This window comes from Antechinus flavipes, chromosome 3 (assembly GCF_016432865.1).
Source record: "Antechinus flavipes isolate AdamAnt ecotype Samford, QLD, Australia chromosome 3, AdamAnt_v2, whole genome shotgun sequence".
Taxonomy (NCBI): Eukaryota; Metazoa; Chordata; class Mammalia; order Dasyuromorphia; family Dasyuridae; genus Antechinus; species Antechinus flavipes.
The window spans coordinates 225,844,739-225,866,465 of record NC_067400.1 but is presented as its reverse complement, the minus strand read 5'-3'; the positions used below and the strand labels follow the sequence as shown (position 1 = coordinate 225,866,465).

General features: G+C 35.0%; 1 protein-coding gene and 1 long non-coding RNA gene across 3 annotated transcripts in view; one reads left to right on the top strand and one right to left on the bottom strand.

Annotated features, from left to right (window-relative positions):
- Window positions 1-18,406, bottom strand: part of LOC127553681 (IgA FC receptor-like) — an 88,912-nt gene extending 70,506 nt beyond the window's left edge. For both annotated transcript variants that reach the window (XM_051984591.1, XM_051984592.1), the window contains exons 1-6: window positions 18,177-18,406; window positions 17,432-17,525; window positions 7,545-7,636; window positions 6,787-6,883; window positions 3,788-3,879; window positions 3,062-3,158 (exon numbers count right to left, since the gene is read on the bottom strand). In XM_051984591.1, the coding sequence (XP_051840551.1) occupies window positions 3,062-3,158; window positions 3,788-3,879; window positions 6,787-6,883; window positions 7,545-7,636; window positions 17,432-17,525; window positions 18,177-18,259 (555 nt within the window). In that variant the 5' untranslated portion in view covers window positions 18,260-18,406. The remainder of the gene's footprint in view (window positions 1-3,061; window positions 3,159-3,787; window positions 3,880-6,786; window positions 6,884-7,544; window positions 7,637-17,431; window positions 17,526-18,176) is intronic.
- LOC127553691 (uncharacterized) overlaps window positions 1-21,107 on the top strand; it is a 109,149-nt gene extending 88,042 nt beyond the window's left edge. Inside the window, exon 3 of the long non-coding RNA XR_007951803.1 lies at window positions 20,549-21,107. This is a non-coding gene — a long non-coding RNA (uncharacterized LOC127553691). The remainder of the gene's footprint in view (window positions 1-20,548) is intronic.
- Window positions 21,108-21,727: the final 620 nt, after the last annotated feature.

Below are 21,727 nucleotides of genomic sequence, written 5' to 3'. Positions count from 1 at the left end.
TGAGGAAGGACAGACACCTAGGAATGAAATACAGCTTTGAAAGAAGGGGTCTAATTTGTCAAGACAAATCTAGAGATTATTTGAGCATAATTACAAAATACTTTTCACAGAAATTAAATTAGATCTATACAAATGGAAAAATAACAATTGCTTATGGAGAGGCCCAGCTAATATGATAAAAATGACAACTCCCCTCAATTAATCTAATGATTCAATACCATATAAATCACACCACTAAAAAATTACTTTATAAAGGTAGAAAAAATAACAAAATTCAACTGAATTCAACAAAAGGTCAAGAATATGAAGGGAATTAAGGGGAAAAAAATGTAACAGAAACCTGCCTAGCCATACCAGACTAAAACCATATTATGAAGCAATGATCATCAAAACCATTGATATTGGCTAAGAATTGGTATTGGTTGAGTGTAATAGGTGAGGTCCACAAGATACAATAATCAATGAATGTAGTAATCTAGTGTTGGAGAAAAACAAAGTCTCCAGCTACTGGGATAAGAACTCACTATCTGATAAAGATTGCTGGGGAAATTGAAAAATAGCATGGCAGAATATAGGCACTAACCAATATCTAACAACCAATACCAAGATAAGGTCAAAATGGGTTCATGATTTGGACAAAGGATGTTACCTATAAGAAAATTAGGAGAACAAGGAGTAGTTGTCCACCTCTCAGCTCTTTGGAGAAGGGAAGAATTTATGACCAAAGAAGAACTAGACAACATGCAAAATGGATAATTTTGATGACATAAAATTAAAAAGTTTTTGCACAAACAAAACCAAAGCAATCAAGATTAGAAGGGGAGCAGAAAGCAGGTAAACAATTTTATAGCCAGTGAATCTGATAAAAAAAAAAAAGAGTCAAATTTATAAGAATGCAATTCTTTCCTCATTTGATAAATGGTCAAAGCTTATAAATAGAAAATTTTCAAATAAAAAATTAAACCATCAGTAGTCATAGGAAAAACATTCCAAATCATTCTTTACAGAAATGCAAAGAAAAACAACTCTAAAGTACTCCTTCAGATTTTCCAGATTGGCTAAAATGACTGGAAAAGATAATAAATATTTGAGGAGATGTGGGAAAACAGGAAGACTAATATATTGTTGATGAAGTTGTGTATTGAGTTAGACATTCTGCAGAGCAATTTGAAACTCTACTCAAAACATGACAACAGAGCAAGTCTCACTCCTGAGTGTGTATCCCCAAAAGTTCCTAAAGGGGGATGGGGAGGATTCACATTAGCACAAAAGTTTGTAGCAGCTCATTTTTAGTGGTAAGGAGAGGGGAATTGAGCAAATGCCTATCCATTGGGGGATGGCTTAGTATGTTTATAGGAATGTAATGGAATATTATTCTATAATGGAATGATGAATAGGTTGATTTCAGCAAAGTCTGCAAAGGCTTCCATGAACTAATGCTGAATGAAGAGAGCAGAATCTGAAGAACATTGTACATGATAACAGCAAGATTATGTGACGACCATCTATGATAAACTTAGCTCCTCTCAGTAATTCAATGATATAAGGCAATTTCCATAGACTTGGAATGGAAAATGCCATCTATATCCAGAGGGACAATGATGGAGACTAAATGCAAATCTCAGCATACTATTTTTCAACTTTTTTTTATTATTTGATTTTTCATTTTGGGTGTTTTTTCTTTCTTGTCATTCAGATTTCTCTTTCACAACATGAGAAATATGGAAATAAGTTCAAAATGAAATGAAAATATATCAGATTGATTTCTGTCTTCAGGAAGGGAGGGATTAAAAGGATAAAGGAACAAAAACTTTGAACTCAAAATCCTAAAAAATTGAATGTTGAAAACCATCTTTACATGTAATTGGAAAAATAAAAAAGCTATTCTAAAAAAGAATTAGCATAACAGTCACATGAAAAAGTATTCTCGATCATCAATAGTAAATGAAATGCTAATCATACCAACTGACACTTCATTTCATCCAAATCAAAATTGGTAAAAATGAAAATAATTGGAAAGAGGCATGTTGAGAAAGCTATGAAAGGAAAGGCTAACCCTACATGTTATTGAAGGTCTTGAAAAGTATCAAAAAGTACCAAATGCCATTTGGAATTGTGTAAGCAGTCATTAAAAAGATCATGGTCTTTGAATCATTGATCCCATTACCAGGGACATTATCTTCCAAGTATATCAAAGATAAGAGAAATATTCCCTACAAAGAGCTCTATTTTCTTGACAGAAAACAAGGTGGATGCTCATGGGTCATAGATCAGCTGAATAATGGAATGGGAAGATAAGGTGATATGTGCTGAGATTCAAGAAGCATTTGTGAACCATTTATCACGTTAAGTTATTGTGCTGATGTCTGCAAATACACAGAAAAACTAAAACATACTTCCGTGCCCTCAAGGACTTTACATTCAATTACAAAACATGCTCCACTGTGTATATATGATACACAGTATCTGTAAAGCGCATCAGTTGAAATTAATCTCAGAAGAAAGGAGCCAGGGGTGAAATTACAGATGGGGAAGACTCACTACACTAAAAAGTCTCTTTCAGAAAGTACCATTTCAGTCTTGTAGAATATGAAAGCCATAAGGGGGAGGTGAAGAGAGAGGACATTCCAGACAAAACAGAGATGGAGATAGCATGAACTTGCAATATATGTTGTTGCCTGAGGGAGAACAATAAGTTCCCTTAGAATACTTGCAGAAAAATAAAGCATAAGAAAACCATAAAGAGGCAGGGAATGGGGGCAACTAGGAAAGGATTATAAAAACCAAAAACAGAATATGCTGCATTCCTCGAAATCATCTGCTCATCACGTTGGGCTTAAATGGAGGCAACCCATTGGTCCCTTTGTTGACAGACAGCATCCTTATGTGAATAAATTGCATTATGCCCATGAAATGAGCTCAGTTTCCTCTTTTATTTAATATTGATTTTGACATCCCTGTATTTTTCTAGAAATTTTCAGGAATGCACACAAAATCAGTCTTTGAAAAAATCCTTGTGGAATTCAAATGGGAAAAGTATACATGAATTGGACTTTCTCACCATGAAACACATTTCTTTCAGTTCAGAAAGAAAGATGTGCATTTTGTCTTCAAAGGCAGTCTTTAATATGAGTTTCTGTTGTTCAAATTCATTTTCTCTGAAAAATAAAAGCAGCATTGTTATACTTTGAGTGGAGAAAGTTCTATCAAGAGGCTCAGCTTCTATCCCAGTTTTCCCACACAGATAATGAAAGACTTTATTCCATTGGATTCCATTCTTAGATATCACTATAATAATTGACATGTTGCAGTCATTCGCTTGTGCTTCAACTTAATATTCTCTTAATCATCACAATCTGTATAATACTTCTCTTTTAACTCTGAACATGATTTTTCTCTCGAGTCATTAATAAATCGGTGCATATGCCCTTTAATTCTTTTTTGGTGTGTGTTCAACAAAACAAGTTCTACAATTATTTACTTCATCATACTCTTCAATTTCAAGTCCTAATATTTTTCTTTGAGTTGATAATCTAGAATTTCTTCACATAATCTTAACTTGTCAGGCATTTCAGGCATCTTCAGGTTTCAAAGTAATAAAATAATAATATTAGAATTGTTATTTGATCATGTTGATGTTTTTCCCAGTTAGTCTAATATACCCCATGACAGGTAGAGTGAGAATAAAGAGATGACAGGTATTAGGTAGAGGGAAAGAATGGTCATACTTCTATTATTTTAACTTGTTTGGGTTCTGTGAAATCCCACTAGTAGCACATGACTATACCTTGAGTTTAAGAGATTTGTTAGAGAGAAAGCATCATACACGATAATTTTATTTTCAATGTCCTCTTTCTCTTCCCCAGCTTCAGTTTCTTCCTGTAAAAAAGAATGAGTTTTACAAAGAGAAATAAGATGCTTTTCTAAAGCATTTCCAAGTGAAATTTTTGAGCTAAAATGACTTTGAATTTATGTTTTGTTCATAAATTCTAATCTCTTAGATTAGATTAGATTAGATTAGGTTAGAGTTATTTCCTTAACACTCTCTTTTGAAGATAACCATAAAATTTGACAATTAAAAAGATGGAGGGAACTGGAAAATGGAATAGAAAGACTATTTCTCCATGTTATATCATAAAGAAGTTCTTATCAAAACTTTTTGGCTTTTCTTAAGAGGAAAAAACAAAAATGGATTAAAGGAACAGACTGTACATATAAAACCTTAGAACAAGTGAACCAAGAAGTCTTATTATTTAACCAACATAAGAACATGAAAAGGAGAAAGAAGGATTCCTTATCCTAGCCAAACTACCAGAAAAACTGCAAATCAGACACAAAGCAGCTTTCCAATGGCATCATACATGAATTAAACACAGAAGAAATTGGGCATATAGCTAGCTTTGACATAAAATGGAATAATCAAACCATTTAAATTGAAGGATTTTTCTATGATAAAATAAGCAAATAAACATGCTGGAGGAGATAAGGGAATATAGGTTAACTGTCTATATGTTATTGGAAGAGTTAAAAAGTGACCAATAGTTGTGGAAAAAAGTCATTGAAAAGACTATGCTTTTTGAATCATTGATCCTAATGCAAGGGAATATATATGCCAAGGACATCAAAGACAAAAAAAAAAAAAAAACTGCCCTATATGTAGTGACATTTTCTTGAAAGAAAAACTTAATAGAGGTCCATAGTTCAGAGAGCAGATAAACAAATTATGGAATGTACTGTGAAAGATATTATGTTGAGACACTCTAGAAAAATTTATTAAGAAATTTTCATTTATCACCTAACATACTGACTTCTGGGAATACAGTAGAAGGTAAAAAAAAAATAGTTCCCAGATTTCAAGTAATATCTATTCAATTAGAAAACAACTCTTAAAATTATAGTATATATATATATATATATACATATATATATATATACACACACACACACATATATATGTGTGTAATATGTATCATGTATATATATGTGTGTGTGTATGTAGTAAATATATAGAAAATCTAAAAAAGGAAGGCATTACCCAGGGACAGCGTAGGGAGGGGTATAAATGGGTAATGCTCACTACCAAAGGGCTCTTTCAGAAGGTAAAATTTCATTCTTGTAGGTCATGAAAGTCAAGAAATGGAGGTGAAGAGAATGAAGATTCCAGATAGAGAACAAGACATTGAGAAAACATGAAATTGGGACTCAAAAGAGTTGTGTCTAAGAAAGAGCAAAAAGCTCCTGAATCTCTGGATTTTAAGAAAACTTGGAGAGAGAAGAGAAGAGAGAAGACTGGACAAGTTGGAAATGATGGTAAAGGATTTGAAAAGTCAAAGATACAATTGTATGGGTGAGCCCGAAACCCCTGGATTTTATTGACTAGAGAAGAAATGTAGTCAGATCTCTGTCAACAGATCATTTTGCTAGGGGCAGGTAGAAAGCAGTGGAGTAGAGGGAGAACTGAGCATAGGAGAGGCTCTTGCAAACCTGTAGAGACCATGTGATGACCAAGGAGGAAGAAGGAAGAGAAAATAGAAATATTGTGAAGGTAGAAATGACAGATCATGGTAAGAAACGATCTCCAGTGAGTAATGATTCCTTGAATTAATGTGAGTTCATATGATTCCCAACCAGATAATAAAGAGGGAGAAATTAAGGAAAGAGGACTATATGCCTTGGAGCACATAGTCATGGTGAGCTGCATGGCTTGGAAGTGGATCCTACAAAAGCAGACTCAGATGGACTGAGACAAGTAAAAAAAGAAGCCCCAGGTAGAAGCTCTCTCACAAAAACTGATGGAGGAAAGCTTGTTCAAGAGAACAGGATGATCACTGGTGTTAACACTTGTGGAGCGATCAAGAAAGATAAGATTTAAGACAAAGACTTAGTACCAGAAGTCATCACTGATAACTCTGAAAAAATGAAAGTCCATGGTGTTTCAACCAATTAATTAAAAAAAATGCAGAGCAATCTAGGTAACTATTAATTGATGCAGAATGAGGCATGCAGGATATTAGGAAATTAAAACGAAAACAACCACGAAAGTCTGCCATTCTCTAATTGAAACATCCTATTCTTCTTCACTTAGAAAATACCAAATGAAATACAAGTCACTCCAACTTGTTAGTGAGGCAATGGGTCATGATGCAGATTGCTGTATATTGTCAGACACACTTATGTTGCCAGTTGGTGATGAATACTTTTTATATCAGTTTTGTTCAAACATACATATATGTTTCTATATATGTATGTATTATTTTCATACATGTGTGTCTTTTTGAATTATAAGAAAATGTTCAATGATGAGAATGTGGACATGAGTTGAGAAAAACAAGATTAGAAATACACAATATATTATTAAACTTTATAAAGTATAGCCCCCCAACACTTGATATGATGATTTTCACGATTTCTTATTAGTGCTTCAAAATGATGAAACTAAAAAAGGTGTTTGTTTTAAGCAATAGACTTTTTGAAACTGTAATAATTATGTATTGAAATTATCACTTGGAAACAATCCCATGACAGTGCTAAAACAAATTCTTCCCTAATTCAGTTCCTAAAAATAGGGAAAAGGGTTATTACCCTTTTGGAAAAACATTTCTTTTCATGTTTTGAGATGCTCACCAAAAACTGCCAGCATCCTTCATATTGAGGGTATTGTTTTGATGCCTTTCCTATATCCTCCTCATTACATCCCTCTCTTCTGGGGATTGAAGCCAAATATACTCTTAATAAATGCTTGTGCAATACAACTGGATAAAGGACCCATGAATTGGAATAACTCACAGTGGCACAAAGCTCTTCAAATTCCCTGGTTAATTTCAGGGCTTTTTCTTCCCAGATGATTGTTCTTTCCAGGTCCAGTTTCTTGATTACAATTTCTCTGAAATACAAAACCAAGAAACAGTGTATGTGTTTAAGGTAGAGTGTGTGCTGACTTGGATATCAAGAATGTTGCTTTGATCCCAATTCTTCCACTTCCATAGTTGACTGAATTAGCTATCAATAATCGATTCCATTCATTGAAATCTATTTGTTAATCAGTTGTTTTCTTTAAGTCACAACTTATCAATTCTCTTGGGTGTTCCCTTTATTTCTCACTCTTTGTAAGATAATCCAGTTTCAAATCAAAGCGCATTTGTTCTTTTGTGGATGTTTACTAAATTACAATTTATTCTTTTATTCTGGTTCTTTTCTATGCTTACATAAAAATGGAGCTATTTTTAGAATATCCCTTTTCCTTCTAATGATCAGTTTTAATTCCTGATATTACTCTTTGTTGTTAATCATCTAGAATTTCTTCAGTTGTATCTTGTCAGACATGGCAGACATTTCCACGGTCTTTGAAGAAACAAAATATTAATACTCAAAATTATGTGAATATAGTCTCTTATAGTGTGCACAATGTACTAGATTTGGTATCTTTCCAATAAAGGGCTGATGGGGCTATAGAGCAAGCTTACTCTTATTTTCTCTTTCACTTTACCAAGATACTGTCTGTCATAATATACTATTCTAAAAACCCATTAGAAGGACATTTGTACCTGCTTTTCTGAAAATCTGTCAAGGTTGGACCATCATATGTAATGTTTTCATGATCAATCATGCTTTTCTCTTTTGAAGCTTGATTCTTTGGCTGTAGAAAAGAAACATTTTAAGAAAGAAATAAAATATATTCCTAAAATATCAGTCATATTTACTAAATTGATAACTGGAAAGCTAACATTCTAATTGATTTTTTTCTTAATGTCATGAAAGATTTATGAAGAAGGTAATAGTGATTTATTCAGCAAATCTTCCAAGATAGAAATTCTGAAAGTGCAACAAGGAACCAATTCCAAAGAGAGTAGTCCAAGTGAGAAAGAATCAAGGGTTCAGAAGCATTTAAGCTCTTAAGCTTCATAAAGGCAAAAAGATCTTAAGAAACACACAGGAGCCAATTCCTAACATACTGTCATAGAAATGAAGTCCTATTGACATATCTGCAGGAACTTTTTTTTTTTTTATTCTTTACCATATTATTTTTTCCAGTTACATTTCCAGTTACAAACGATTAACATTTGTTTTAGAAACTTTTGTGTCTCACATTCTCTCCCTCCTTTCCCACAACCCCTCTTTCAGAAAGTCCATGTGAAGTTATGCAAAATATATCCATGTCTCATATTTCAAATAAAATTATACATCTTATCTCCCCCCCCCCAAAAAAAAAACTTGAGTAAAAATGTTTTTTTTAAAGATTATTTCAATCTGTATTCAGATATAATCAGTTCTTTTTGAGTATGGATAGCATTTTTCATCATAATTTCTTCAGAGGGTTTTTGGATTATTGTATTACTAGGACTAGTCAGGTCATTCAAGGCTAATCATCTCGCAGCACTGCTACTTGTAGATAGTAGTACATTTCACTTTGCATGAACTCATAGAGAATGTCCACATTTTTCTGAGACCACCCTATTCATAATTTTTCCTTTCTTTTTTTTCTCAATAGTTTTTTTTTCTTTTTAAAAATATATGTAAAGTTTTCAACATTCCTTTTGGTAAAATTTTATGTAACAAATTTTTCTACCTCCCTCCTTCACCTCAATGTCTCCTTGACCGCAAACAATCTGATATAGGTTAAAGATATATAATCCTTTGAAACAATTTCCTTATTTGCCATGTTGTGCAAGAAAATTCAGACTGAGAGAAAGAGGAAAACAGAAAAAACAGTATGCTTTGATTCACATTTAGTCTCCATAGTTCATCTCTGGGCACAAATGGATTTTTCCGTTCAAAGTCTACTGGAATTATCTTAAATCATTGTATTGCAGAGAAGAATTAAATCTGTCATAATTAATCATAGCACAATCTTGTTGCTTTGTACAATATATTCTGGATTCTGCTCTTTTCACCCAGCATCAATATTCATGAATGTCTTTCCAGGCTTTTATACAGTTCCATTACATTCATAGACCACAACTTATTCAACCATTTCCCAAATGGTAGGAATCTACTCAATTTCCAATTCCTTGTTACACCAAAAAGAGCTGCTTAAAAAACATTTTTGCATATGTGGGTCCTTTCCCTCTTTTGTTCATGATTTCTTGTGGATAAAGATCTAATGATGACTCTACAGGATCAAAGTGTATGTAGTGTTTTATAACCTATTGTAGATCCAAATTATTCTCCACAAAGTTTAGAACATTTCATAATTCCAACAACAATGCCCTACTGTCCAGTTTTCCTATAACCCCTCTAACATTTATCATATTTTCCTATCATACCAACCAAGCTGAGAGGTGTGAGGTTATTATCTCAGAGTTGCCTTAATTTACATTTCTCTAATTAATAATAATTTAGAACATTTCCCCCCATAACTATAGATAGCTTTAATTTCTTCATTTAAAAATTGCCTGTAAGTGTCCTTTGACCCATTTCTTAGTTGGGAAATGAATTGCATTCTTACAAAATTATAAAATATATAGAAAACTCCATTTTCTATATATTCTAGAAATGAGGTCTTTATTAGAAAAAACATGGCTGTAAAATTGCTTTCCACATGTCTGCTTCCCTTCTAAGCATGGCTAAATTGGTTTGTTTTATGAAAAAACCTTTTCATTTAATATAATCAAAATTATCCATTTTTCATTTCAGAATATTTTCTATTCCTCCTTTGGCCATAAATCCCTCCCTTCTCCATAGATCTCAGAGAGGAAGCCTATTCTGTTTTTCTCCTATTTTGCTATTCTGCATCATGAACCAATTTTGACCATATCTTGGTCCAGGGAGTGAGATATTAGTCTAGGCATTATTTCTGTCATACTATTTTCCAAATTTCTCAGCAATTTTTAGTACTAAATTCTTATTCCAGAAGAGGTAATCTTTGGGTTTCTCAAATAGTAAATTGCTCAAATGTACCTAACCTATTGCACTGAACCACCATTCTAATTTCTCAACCACTACTAAATGGTTTTGATGACTGTCAATTTATATAGAAAAGCCAATGATTTATGTGGATTTTCTGTCTCACAACTTTGCTAAAATTACTTGTTTCTTGTAGCTTTTCAGTTAATGTTCTAAGATTCTCTAAATGTGCCATTATATCATCAGCAAAGAGAGAAGGTTTTCTTTCCTTTTCTTCTCTTATTGCTAAAATTAATATTTCTAGTACAATCTTGCATAATTGCAGTGATAACGGGCATCCTTGTTTCATCCTGATCTTATTGGGAATGTTTATCCCTATTACATATAATACTGGCTCTGCTTTTAGATAGATAATACTTATCATTTTGAAGAAAACTCCATTTATTAGCTATGTTCTCTAGTGTTTTTTTTTTTTTTTAGGAGCGGGTGTTAAGATTTTTTCTAATCCTTTCTCTGCATCTACTGAGATAATCATATGATTTCTGTTAATTTTGTTAATGTGGTCAATACTGATAGGTCAATTAAGTTTTCAGTTCTTCTAAGCTGGGATGATAAAAGGAGAAGTGAGTTTACTACTCTCCTAGCCCAGGCTCCAGTTTCTCACTGACTATAAGCACTTTTTCTGCCCTGGAACTGTGAGGAGGGTCTCAGATCTACTCTGGCTCTAAGTTCCTGTGTGCCATGGTTCTTTTCTTCCTGTGACTGTGAGCCCAGAACTGTCAGTCACAAATGTATCCACTGAGTGAGGGCAAAGCACAAGGGCCTTGACCCAGTGCTATGACAGAGAACTCCAACTGACCAGCTCTTGGACCTCCTTATTCTGTGTTCTGTGTGCTGAGACCTCAGGAAGCTGCCACCACAGCTAAAGTCAGGGCTGCCATGGCCACTACTGGCACCACCCCTGATGGCACCGCTCCTGCTTTGCTGGTTTCCCAAGATCTCCTACCCTTAGATAAATCTTGTCTGCACACCTAAACTATCTTGGGTGTCTTTTGCCTGAGAGGTCTGGAAACTGTACTTGCTGCTGCTGATTTAGAAAGCCCAAGGCCCACTCCTGGACTGCTGAGGTTAGGCCTGCACTGCTCTCCCACCTGAGTGCAGCAGACCTTGCCTGATGAAATCCTAAGTTTTCATTGGTTGGGAAATTGTTTCCCTGCCTTTGGGGGCAGGTTTAGATGCTTTCAGCTGGCTTAGTCATTATTTTAAAGTATTTGGAGGAGTTTGGGGGAGAGCTCAGGGAAGTCTCTGCCTTTATTCTGCCATCATGGTTCTGCCCTAGCAATTTTTCTGTAATCTCTGCAGACCAATGTGGATAATTGTGCAAAGTAAAAGCCCAAGCATGAATCTGATGAGGATATATGAGACAAGGGACTCTCCCTACTGTCTCCTTTACAAGGTGAAAATGTGGTCAAAGGCACTGCAATGCTACCTACACTTTGAAAATGTTTTCAGTGAACTAACTGGTTTTCCCAATTGTTTTCCTTTTGTTCCACTTTTCTTTCAATCTTTTAAAATATTTCTTGTAATGTCTCTAAAATTCTATGCAAGGGAGTAGAGAACCTATTAGAAAATGGGGTAATTTTGACACACAAATGTTACAATAACTCTGAGGCATGGCAAGTAATTTACTGTAATAAAAAGAAAGATATTAAAGAAGTGGGTTGGGATAAAATTTGATAACTGACCTGATCATAATAGATAGTAAAGGAGAGCAAAGATTCAGAGATGAATGACAGCAGAACCAAGTGACTGGCCAGAAGGCAGTGTCCTCAATGGATGCAGAAAACTTTACTGGAGTGACAAATTTTGGGGGTAGATTATTTGGTCATGTGCAGGATGAGATTTGTATTGATTCATTGATTGTGTCTAATTTTGAGGGACATAATATTTCACAAGACAGATCTGTGGATTGGGGAGTTTTGTGCAGAGATAATTATGCAGCCAAAAGGACATGATGAAATCAGCAAGAAAAAAAGGGGTAGAGGTAACTAACTATACTACAGGATATCCTATTTTATTGAATATGTGATGGAAGGGGACCCATAAAGAGAAATGGGAAGTATACCGCTGAGAAAGGCGAACCAGGCAACTAGAGTGTCATGAGAGTTTGAGGAAGAGAGAATCTCTACATGGAAAGAAAATCAAACTGTGCCAAAAGTGGTAAACAAATACAAAGATTTAAAATATTAAAAACTACAAATGAACTCCCTAAAAAAAAAATCCCCAGCACCAGATAGATTTACATGTGAATTTTACCAAACATTTGAAGGACAATTAACTCCAATACTATATAAACTATTTGAAAAAATAGGGAATAAAGGACTTCTACCAAATTCCTTTTATGACAGAGAGGGTACTAAAGTAGGTAGGATGAAAACAGAGAAAGAAAATTATAAACCAATATCCTTAATGAATATTGATGCAAAAATCTTAAATAAGATATTAGCAAAGAAATTACAGAAAATCATCCCAAAGATATAATACACCAAGTAGTATTTATATGAAAAATACAGGGCTGATTCAATATTAGGAAAACCATTAGCATAATCAGCTATATCAATAGCCAAATTAACAAATACCATATGATTATCTCAAGAGATGGAGAAAAAGCATTTGATAAAATCCAGCACCCATTCCTATTAAAAACACTAGAGAATAAATGGACTTTTCCTTAAAATAGTCAGTAGCAACTATTTAAAATAAGATCAGGAGTGAAACAAGGTTGCTTATTATCAACATTACTATTCAATATTGTATTATAAATGCCAGCTTTGGCAATAAGAGAAGAAAAAGAGATTAAAGGAATTAGAGTGGGTCATGAGGAAACCATATTATCACTCTTTGCAGATGATATGATGGTATACTTAGAGAACCCTAGAGAAACAGCTAAAAAGCTATTAAAAATAATCCACAACTTCAGCAAACTTGCTAAATATGCAGGATGCAACAAATAATAAAGTTGCAGGATACAAAATAAATCCACATAAATCATCAGCATTTTTATATGTCACTAACAAAATCCAACAGCAAGAGATACAAAGAGAAATTCCATTTAAAATAACTGTAGAATGTATAAAATATTTGGGAATCTACCTGCCAAGGGATAGCCAGTAATTATATGAGCAAAACTACAAAACACTTTCCACACAAATAAAGTCAGATCTAAGCAAAAGGGAAAATATCAAATGTTCTTTGATAGGTCAAGAGAATATAATAAAGATGCTAATACTCCCTAATCTATTTATTTAGTGCTATACCAATCACACTCCCAAGAAATATTTTACTGACCTAGAAAAAAATAACAAAATTCACCTGGAAGAACAAAAGGTCAAGAATTTCAAAGGAATTGATGATGACAAAAGAAAATGAAGGTGGCCAACTGTGCCAAATCTAAAACTGTATTATAAAGCAGCTGTTATCAAAACCATTTGATATTAGCTAAACAAATAGAGAAGTTAATCAGTGGAATAGGTAGGTTCACAGAACAAAATAGTCAGTTGCTATCATGATCTAGTATTTGACAAACCTTAACCCCAACTTTTGGGATAAGAATTTATTATTTGACAAAAACTGCTGGGAAAATTGGAAACTATTATGGCACAAAGTAGACAGAGACCCACACCTAACACCTTATACCAAGATAAGGTTGAAATGGGTTCATGATATAGATATAAAGAATAATATTATAAACAAATTAGAAGAACATAGGATAGTTTACCTCTCAGATTTGTGGAGGAGGAAGAAATTTGTAACCAAAGTAGATCTAGGGGTCATTAATGATCACAAAATAGATCATTTTGATTATATTAAGTTAAAAAGATTTTGTACAAACAAAACTAACACAGACAAGATTAGAAGGTAAGTAACAAATTGGGAAAACATTTTTACATCCAAAGGATCTGATAAAGGCCTCATTTCTAAAATAGAGAATTGACTCAAATGTATAATAGTTCAAGCCATTCTCTAATGAATAAATGATTAAATGATATGAACAGACAATTTTCAGATAAAGAAATTGAAACTAGTCATATGAAAAGATGCCCAAATCACTGTTGATCAGAGAAATGCAAATTAAGACAACTCTGAGATAGCACTACATATCTTTGAGATTGGCTAAGATGATAGGAAAAGATAATGATGAATGTTGGAGGGGATGTAGGAAAACTGGGACACTGAAACATTGTTGGTGGAACTGTGAATGGATCCAACCATTCTGGAGAGTAACTTAGAACTATGCTCAAAAAGTGATCAGACTGTGCGTACCCTTTGACCCACAGTATTAATACTGGGATTATATCCCAAAGAGATCTTAAAGGAGAGAAAGAGACCCACATGTGCAAAAATGTTTGTGGCAGCCCTGTTTGTAGTGGCAAGAAACTGGAAACTGAGTGGATGCCCATCCATTGGAAAATGGCTTAATAAATTATGGTATATGAATGCTATGGAATACTAGTGTTCTATAAGAAACTACCAGCAGGATGATTTCAGAGAGGCCAACATGAACTGATGCTAAGCGAAATGAACAGAACCAGAAGAATAGTATACATGGCAACAACAAGACTATATGACAATCAATTCTGATGGATGTGGCTTTCTTCAACAATGAGAGGATTCATGTGAAGACCGAGTTAGCACCATGGATACCTTAGAATCAGCCGGAGTCAGGATAAGCAAAAGCCCTTGGTCTTTATTCTTAGTTTTTAGGGGTAGAAGTGAAGGGAATGGACACAGAATCTCTGAGACCTTCCTTTTCCACCTCCACCGCCTAAGTAACTCTGGCTTGTCTTACTCCACCCCCTAATCCTTCTCACAATTCTCTGTATACACCAAAAGATTGAACTAGCACAGAATAGTGGGAAGGGCCATTTTCCAAGCATATGCTAATAGAGTATTTTCCAATCAGTAGTTAGCCTTAAGTGCTCACTTGTCCAACCTCAGTGCATCAACTCAACAGTTTCAGACCTTAACAGATTCAAGCCAATTCCACTTGTTCAGTGATGAAGAAAGCCATCTACACCCAGAGAGAGAACCATGGGAACAGAGTGTGGAACACAACATAGCATTCTCATACTCTGTGTTGTTATTTGCTTGCATTTTGCTTTCTTTCTCAGTTTTTCTTTTCCTTCCTTCTTGATCTGATCTTTCTTGTGCAGCAAGATAACTGTATAAATATGTACACATTTATTAGATTTAACATGTATTTCAACAAATTTAACATGTATTGGACTACCTGCCAGCTAGAAGATGGGGTATGTTGAAGGAAGGAAAATTTGGAACAAAAGGTTTTGCAAGGGTCAATGTTGGAAAACTTTCCAATGCATATACTTTGTAAATAATAATAAAAAAAGACAGATACACTCCTTAAATATAGCAACATTTTCTTGATAGAAAACAAAGTGCATATCTATTGATCAGAAGTTGACTGAAAAAAATTGTGACATATGAAGAAAATGTAAAATAAACCTAGTCAATAGGCATTTATTGGAGATTGATCATGTGTCACTCAAGGGCTGAACTCTTGAGGAGAAAAGCAAGGCTAAAACAATTTCCCATCCTCGACTATTTCAGAGACAACTGGAAGACAATACAGCAAAAGTTTTGTTTTTTAGATGTAGAGAGCCACAAAAGAAAATAATCTCAGGAAGAAGCATTGGTTGGGGACAGGATCTAAGAAAGGAAAGGTCCATAGAAAAGAACTCTTTCGGAGGGCAGAATCAGAGTCTCAGAGGATGAGGAAGCCAAGAGGTGGAGGCAAAATTACATAACTTTCCAGTTAAAGGGGCTAGAGAGAGTAAGAAGCTCTTGGATCCTGGCTCTGAGAGTACTTAGAGTAGTACAGATTCTAAGACTAAAGGACTTTAAAAGCAAACATAGGATTTTATATGTTATCCAGGGACTTTTAAATTTTATTGAATAGGGAAAAAATATACTCACATCTATCTTACCAGATCTATTTTATCTTTTTACTTAGTGAGGGTAGAATGCATTAAAATTGAGGGAGAATTGAGAAAGGGAGAGGCTCTTGCACTCACCTTGGAGACAAAGTGAGAGGGACTGCATCAATGTGGTGATCGAAGATATGGAGAAAAGGGGATATTTGAAAGTAGAAATGACAAGGTTTGGCAAGAGGTCGATTATGTGGAATGATGATTCATTCAACTGATGGGAGATATATTGCTGTTTAAGGAGAGAGGGGGAGGGAGAGAGAGGAAGAGATGGGGGGGAGAGAGAAAGAGAGAGAGAGAGAGGGAGGAAGGCAGGAGGAGAGAGGAGGGGAGGGGAGGAAGAGAGAGAGAGACACACAGAGAGAGAAACACACACACACACACACACACAGAGAGAGAAAGAGAGAGAGAGAGAGAGAGAGAGAGAGAGAGAGAGAGAGAGAGAGAGAGAGAGAGAGAGAGGAGTTAAGAGGAAAGGGAACAACACTTTGGAGGAGGACATGCCCAGGTGGAGAGCCTCAGAGTGGATGCAGATCTGAAAAAGGAGCTTCAAGTGAGACTGAAAAAACAGAAAAGCCCCAGCTGAGAGCAGAGTCATCACAGCACAAAGAAGAAAGCTTATATAGGAGAACACATGACCAGTGGTATCAAACTTTGCCAAAAGAACAAGAAAGAGAAGAACTAAGATAAAATCTTAGATTGGCACCAGAAGACATCCTTTGTAACTTTGGAGAATATAATTCAGATCTGTTCAAAAAGATAACTTCAAAGAATGCAGAGCAACCTAGGTAATGCTTTATGAACTGAAGCAGGATGAGAGAAAAGCACAATACCTATAACTAACATAAATATAAAAGAAAACAACAAGGAAAGATTGCCTTCTCTTGTTAATTATATCAAAAAAATCCGAGGCCTCTCCTAGAAAACAACAAAGGAAATATGGTTCACTCCACAAGGTGGAAAAGCTGTAGGATACAGGTGCAGCTCTCTTGGCAGCTTTTGTAAGCTGTTTGTTTAGCAAGTGTGTGTGTGTGTGTGTGTGTGTGTGTGTGTGTGTGTGTGTGTACTTGCTTATATCTTTGTATGACAGGAAACTGCTCAATGGTGAAAGGGTGAACATGATTCTGAGAGTGTCCAGGTTTTAAATATATAATATATAAATAAACCACATGAGCTAATCCATAAAAATGGACAAAAAAATGCCTCACAATTTTCACAGTGTTTACTAATGTTTTAAATTGTTGAAGCTATATAAGTAAGTCATTTCTGGAAACAATAGATAATTGATCACTATTACGAGTAGAAAAGATTAACATTGAAACACTAAAAAGAAAAATTCTTCAATAATTCAGATTTCCATGAACAGTTGAGAAGCATTGATTCTCTGCAGAAATAAGAGTTTTAATTTTGGAGATGTCCACTAAAACTCTATTTGGCATCCTCCAATTTGGGAACATTGCGTTAGACTTTTCCTACATCCCCCTCATTATATTCTCCATTTTTCTGGAGTTTGTATACAAGTATGTGCTGAGTAAATCCTTGTGGAAAAATATAAGGGAGGTGTCCATGAATTGGACTCTTACCATAGTCCGCTCCAAGATTGTTATAAAAAATTTTTCAAACATATATTTTAATAGGGATTGTATGGCCTCCACTCCCCTGGCATATTCGATTTCTCTGGAAAAGACAATCAACAGTGTTTGTATTTTAGAAAGGGACCACACTTACTTGGGTGTACAGAATTTTGGAGACCAATTCTTCCACTGACATAGTTGAATGAAATAGGCATATTGGATTCCAGTTTAGTGCCCCCCCCCATTAAAATTTTCTACATCTATCGCTTTCTACATAACATTTATTTTTTTTTTCTGAGCACATATGTTCCTTTGTGTGAAGTCACTAAATTAATCTATATATTTTGCTCTGTTTTTTTGTTGTATATATTTGTGTGTATGCCCTTACACAGATTCAAAGAAATATTCTAAGAATTGTCCTTTTCTTTTTGAATTGACAGATGCATTTTAATTCTTGATAGCCTTTTATGTGGATAATGTAGAATTTCTATAGACTCAACTTGATAGGCATTTCAGGCCCTCCAGAAGTAATAAAAAGTTAACTTTGAATAATAAAAGATTAAAAGAATGTTTTATGGATACAAACATCTCTTTTTAGCTGTATGTATAATGCACTTCATTTGCTATAATCCCATTAAAGGTACAAAAGGGACATGCATGGTGAACAAACATTTAATTTTGTAATGTGACAAGCATATTTTTTTACTAAAGATATCCTTCCATTCTAAAAACCCATTAGTAATACAAAGTATACCTTATGTGCCATAAGTAAGAAAGCATATTCCCGTCAAAATTCATTCTTCGCAATGGCGAGCCTTTTCTTTTCAGTGTTTTCATAAGAAAATAGAAAAAGAAAGTTAAAATCAGAAAGAGAAAGTTAAAATATAAAAATAGATTTTTATAAAAAAAAAAAGCCAAAATTTCTAAGTTAAGAAATTAAACCTACTTTGTAAGTTGAGATGAGTAAAAGGCAAATGCCACAGATTTCTTCAGGGACACATTCCGTTGGAATTCACTAACCTTCATCACAATGCTGTATGAGGTCAACAACAGACCCCAGAGCAGGTAGCCAATGGCTTTGGACTCCAAAGAGCTTGGAGGGCAGTAGCCATGTCTATATATTTGGAACACTTTTACCTCCTCATGCTCTGGAGAGAGGGGGGCTGCCTTCTCTCCCTCATCAGTCACACTCATGGACAATGCACTGTGGTAAAGAGATCTTTTCCTCTTTCCAAGCTGGAAATGCACAAACCAATTTATTGTGACTCATGTATTCTCTATTTAGTCTACAATCTACCTCTCTCCTTAGTTGGTCTGCCCCGACTTTTGCTTTCCATCCTCAATCATCTTCCTGCTCACAGTTGTCTCATTTAGTCCTGCTCTGATTTCATAGCTCCTGGAAAATGAAAGTGTTCCAAATAACTATGGATCAGAGAAATACAAAATAAGACAACTCTGAGATACCACATCTATCAAATTGGCTAAGATGACAGGAAAAAATAATGATGAATGTTAGAGGGGATGTGGGAAAAATGGGACATTGATGCATTGTTGGTGGAGTTGTGAACGAATCCAATCATTCTGGAGAGCAATCTGGAATTATGCCCCAAAAGTTATCAAATTGTGAATACTCTTTGATCCTGCAGCGTTACTACTGGGCTTATCTCTCTCTCTCTCTTTTTTTTTTAAATAACTTTTTATTGATAAAACCCATGCCAGGGTAATTTTTTATAGCATTATCCCTTGCATTCACTTCTGTTCCAATTTTTCCCCTCCCTCCCTCCACCCCCTCCCCTAGATGGCAAGCAGTCCTCTACATGTTGCATAGGTTACAGTATATCCTAGATACAATATATGTGTGTAGAACCGAACAGTTTTCTTGTTGCACAGGGAGAATTGAATTTAGAAGGTATAAATAACCCGGGAAGAAAAACAAAAATGCAAGCAGTTTATATTCATTTCCCAGTGTTCTTTCTTTGGGTATAGCTGCTTCTGTCCATCTTTGATCAATTAAAGGTCTCTTTATCGAAGAGATCCACTTCCATCAGAATACATCCTCAAACAGTATCGTTGTTGAGGTATATAATGATCTCCTGGTTCTGCTTGTTTCACTTAGCATCAGTTCATGTAAGTCTCACCAGTCCTTCTGTATTCACTCTGCTGGTCATTCCTTACAGAACAATAATATTCCATAACATTCATATACCACAATTTACTCAACCATTCTCCAATTGATGGGCATCCATTCACTTTCCAGTTTCTAGCCACTACAAACAGGGCTTGGGCTTATATCTCTAAGAGATACTAAAAAAGGGAAAGGGACCTGTATGTGCCAAAATGTTTGTGGCAGCCCTTTTTGTGTTGGCTAGAAACTGGAAAATGAATGGATGCCCATTAATTGGAGAATGATTGGGTAAATTGTGGCATATGAATGTTATGGAATGTTATTGTTCTGTCAGAAATGACCAACAGGATGAATACAGAGAGGCTTGGAAAGACTTACATGAAGTGATGCTGAGTGAAATGAGCAGGACCAGGAGATCATTATACACTTCAACAACAATACTGTATGAGGATGTATTCTGATGGAAGTGGATATCTTCAACAAAAAGAAGATCTACTTCAGTTCCAAATTGATCAATGATGGACAGAATTAGCTATACCCAGAGAAAGAACACTGGGAAATGACTGTGAACTGTTTGCATTTTTGTTTTTCTTCTCAGATTATTTTTACCTTCTGAATCCAATTCTTCCTGTGCAACAAGAGAACTGTTCGGCTCTGCACACATATATTATATCTAGGATACACAATAACATATTTAACATGTATAAGATTGCCTGCTATCGGGGGGTGGAGGGAGGGAAGGGAAAAGTCGGAACAGAAGTGCAAGGGATAACGTTGTAAAAAATTACCCATGTATTTGTACTGTCAATAAAAAGTTATAATAAAAAAAAAAGAAAGAGAAAATAGGGAGGGAGACCTGGAAATAAAGAAAATGGGAGGGAGAATACAATGAAGGAGTCATCGAGATTGGGAGGTCTGACCTAAACACTGCATATCAAGATACAGTTCAATTCAACATATACATTATCCTGAATGACTTAAAATCTGGTCTCTCATTTCAGCATGACTACCTTTCAACAATCTATGCTTTTCTAATTGGAAGAATGAAAACAACTGTCGTAATCACCACTCAAGTTTCTGCTAGACACCAACATCAAGAACTCCCACAGTTAGCTCAGACTTGATAGGATCAAAATGAATCTCATGCCTTTCAGCCTGGAAATCACTTTCATTCTGACTTCTGTTTCAGTGGAGACCAAAGGCATGCTTCCCATCACCCAACCATCTAGTCAGCAGTCATTTAGTAATCAGTCCCTCTGCTAGGAGCTGGACAATCTCTCCAAGAGTCTATAATCCATAGGGGGAATCGTGTAAATCATATAAAGAAATTATAAAAGAATTGAAATTAGGGTTTCCAAGGTCCTGGGAGGAATCTGCCAAGGAGCCATGTAGGAAGTGTTCCTTTATGGAGGGGGTAAGCATTCTATGTAAGTGGGAGAGTTAGTGAGGAAGTGTAGTACAGTCAAGGGTAGATGAGTGTACAAGGAAGAAGACAGGGGTGATAAAAGGAAGGGGACCTTGGTAAAGATGGATTTTGGCATGTGAACAACAGTGTCTGGGTAGATTGTGAAATACAATTTGTGGAATGAAGTTTCATAGTATTAAAAAAGAATTCACATTTCCAACACCCATTTTCCTTATCCTTCAGTAAATAAAGCAGATGCCATATTTTCTTGAAAACCTATCAAAATCACTTCAGACTGCAGGAATATTTCTGTCACCTATTCCTTACTGTATTTGACTCTACTCTTTCCCATTTCTTTTATTCATGAACACCATTACAACATTTGATTCATGAAAATTTCTCAAGCATCTTCATTTTCCACAATGTTCAGTTATTTGGGAAATGTTATGTTCTTTTTCCTTCTATTCTCTTTATCCCTCTACTTTGTAATTTTTTTTCACAAAGTTGAGGAAGTTCTAAACAGTAAAATTATTTTCTCCTTCTCATCTTTAGCTTATCTACAGATTCTTCTTTGATACTATAATAGGACCAATATCTATGAGAATTCCAGCCCCCATGAATTAAGTTCAAGATAGGATTGCTAGGATCTGCTGTTTCTGTTTAGTTTGGTTTCTTAAAGAATGAGGAAGAAAGAGAGAGTCAAGATGTTGGAGTTGAAGAGAGCATTCTACCCAAACTCTTCCAATATTCTCCTCAGACCAATAAAGTGTCATAT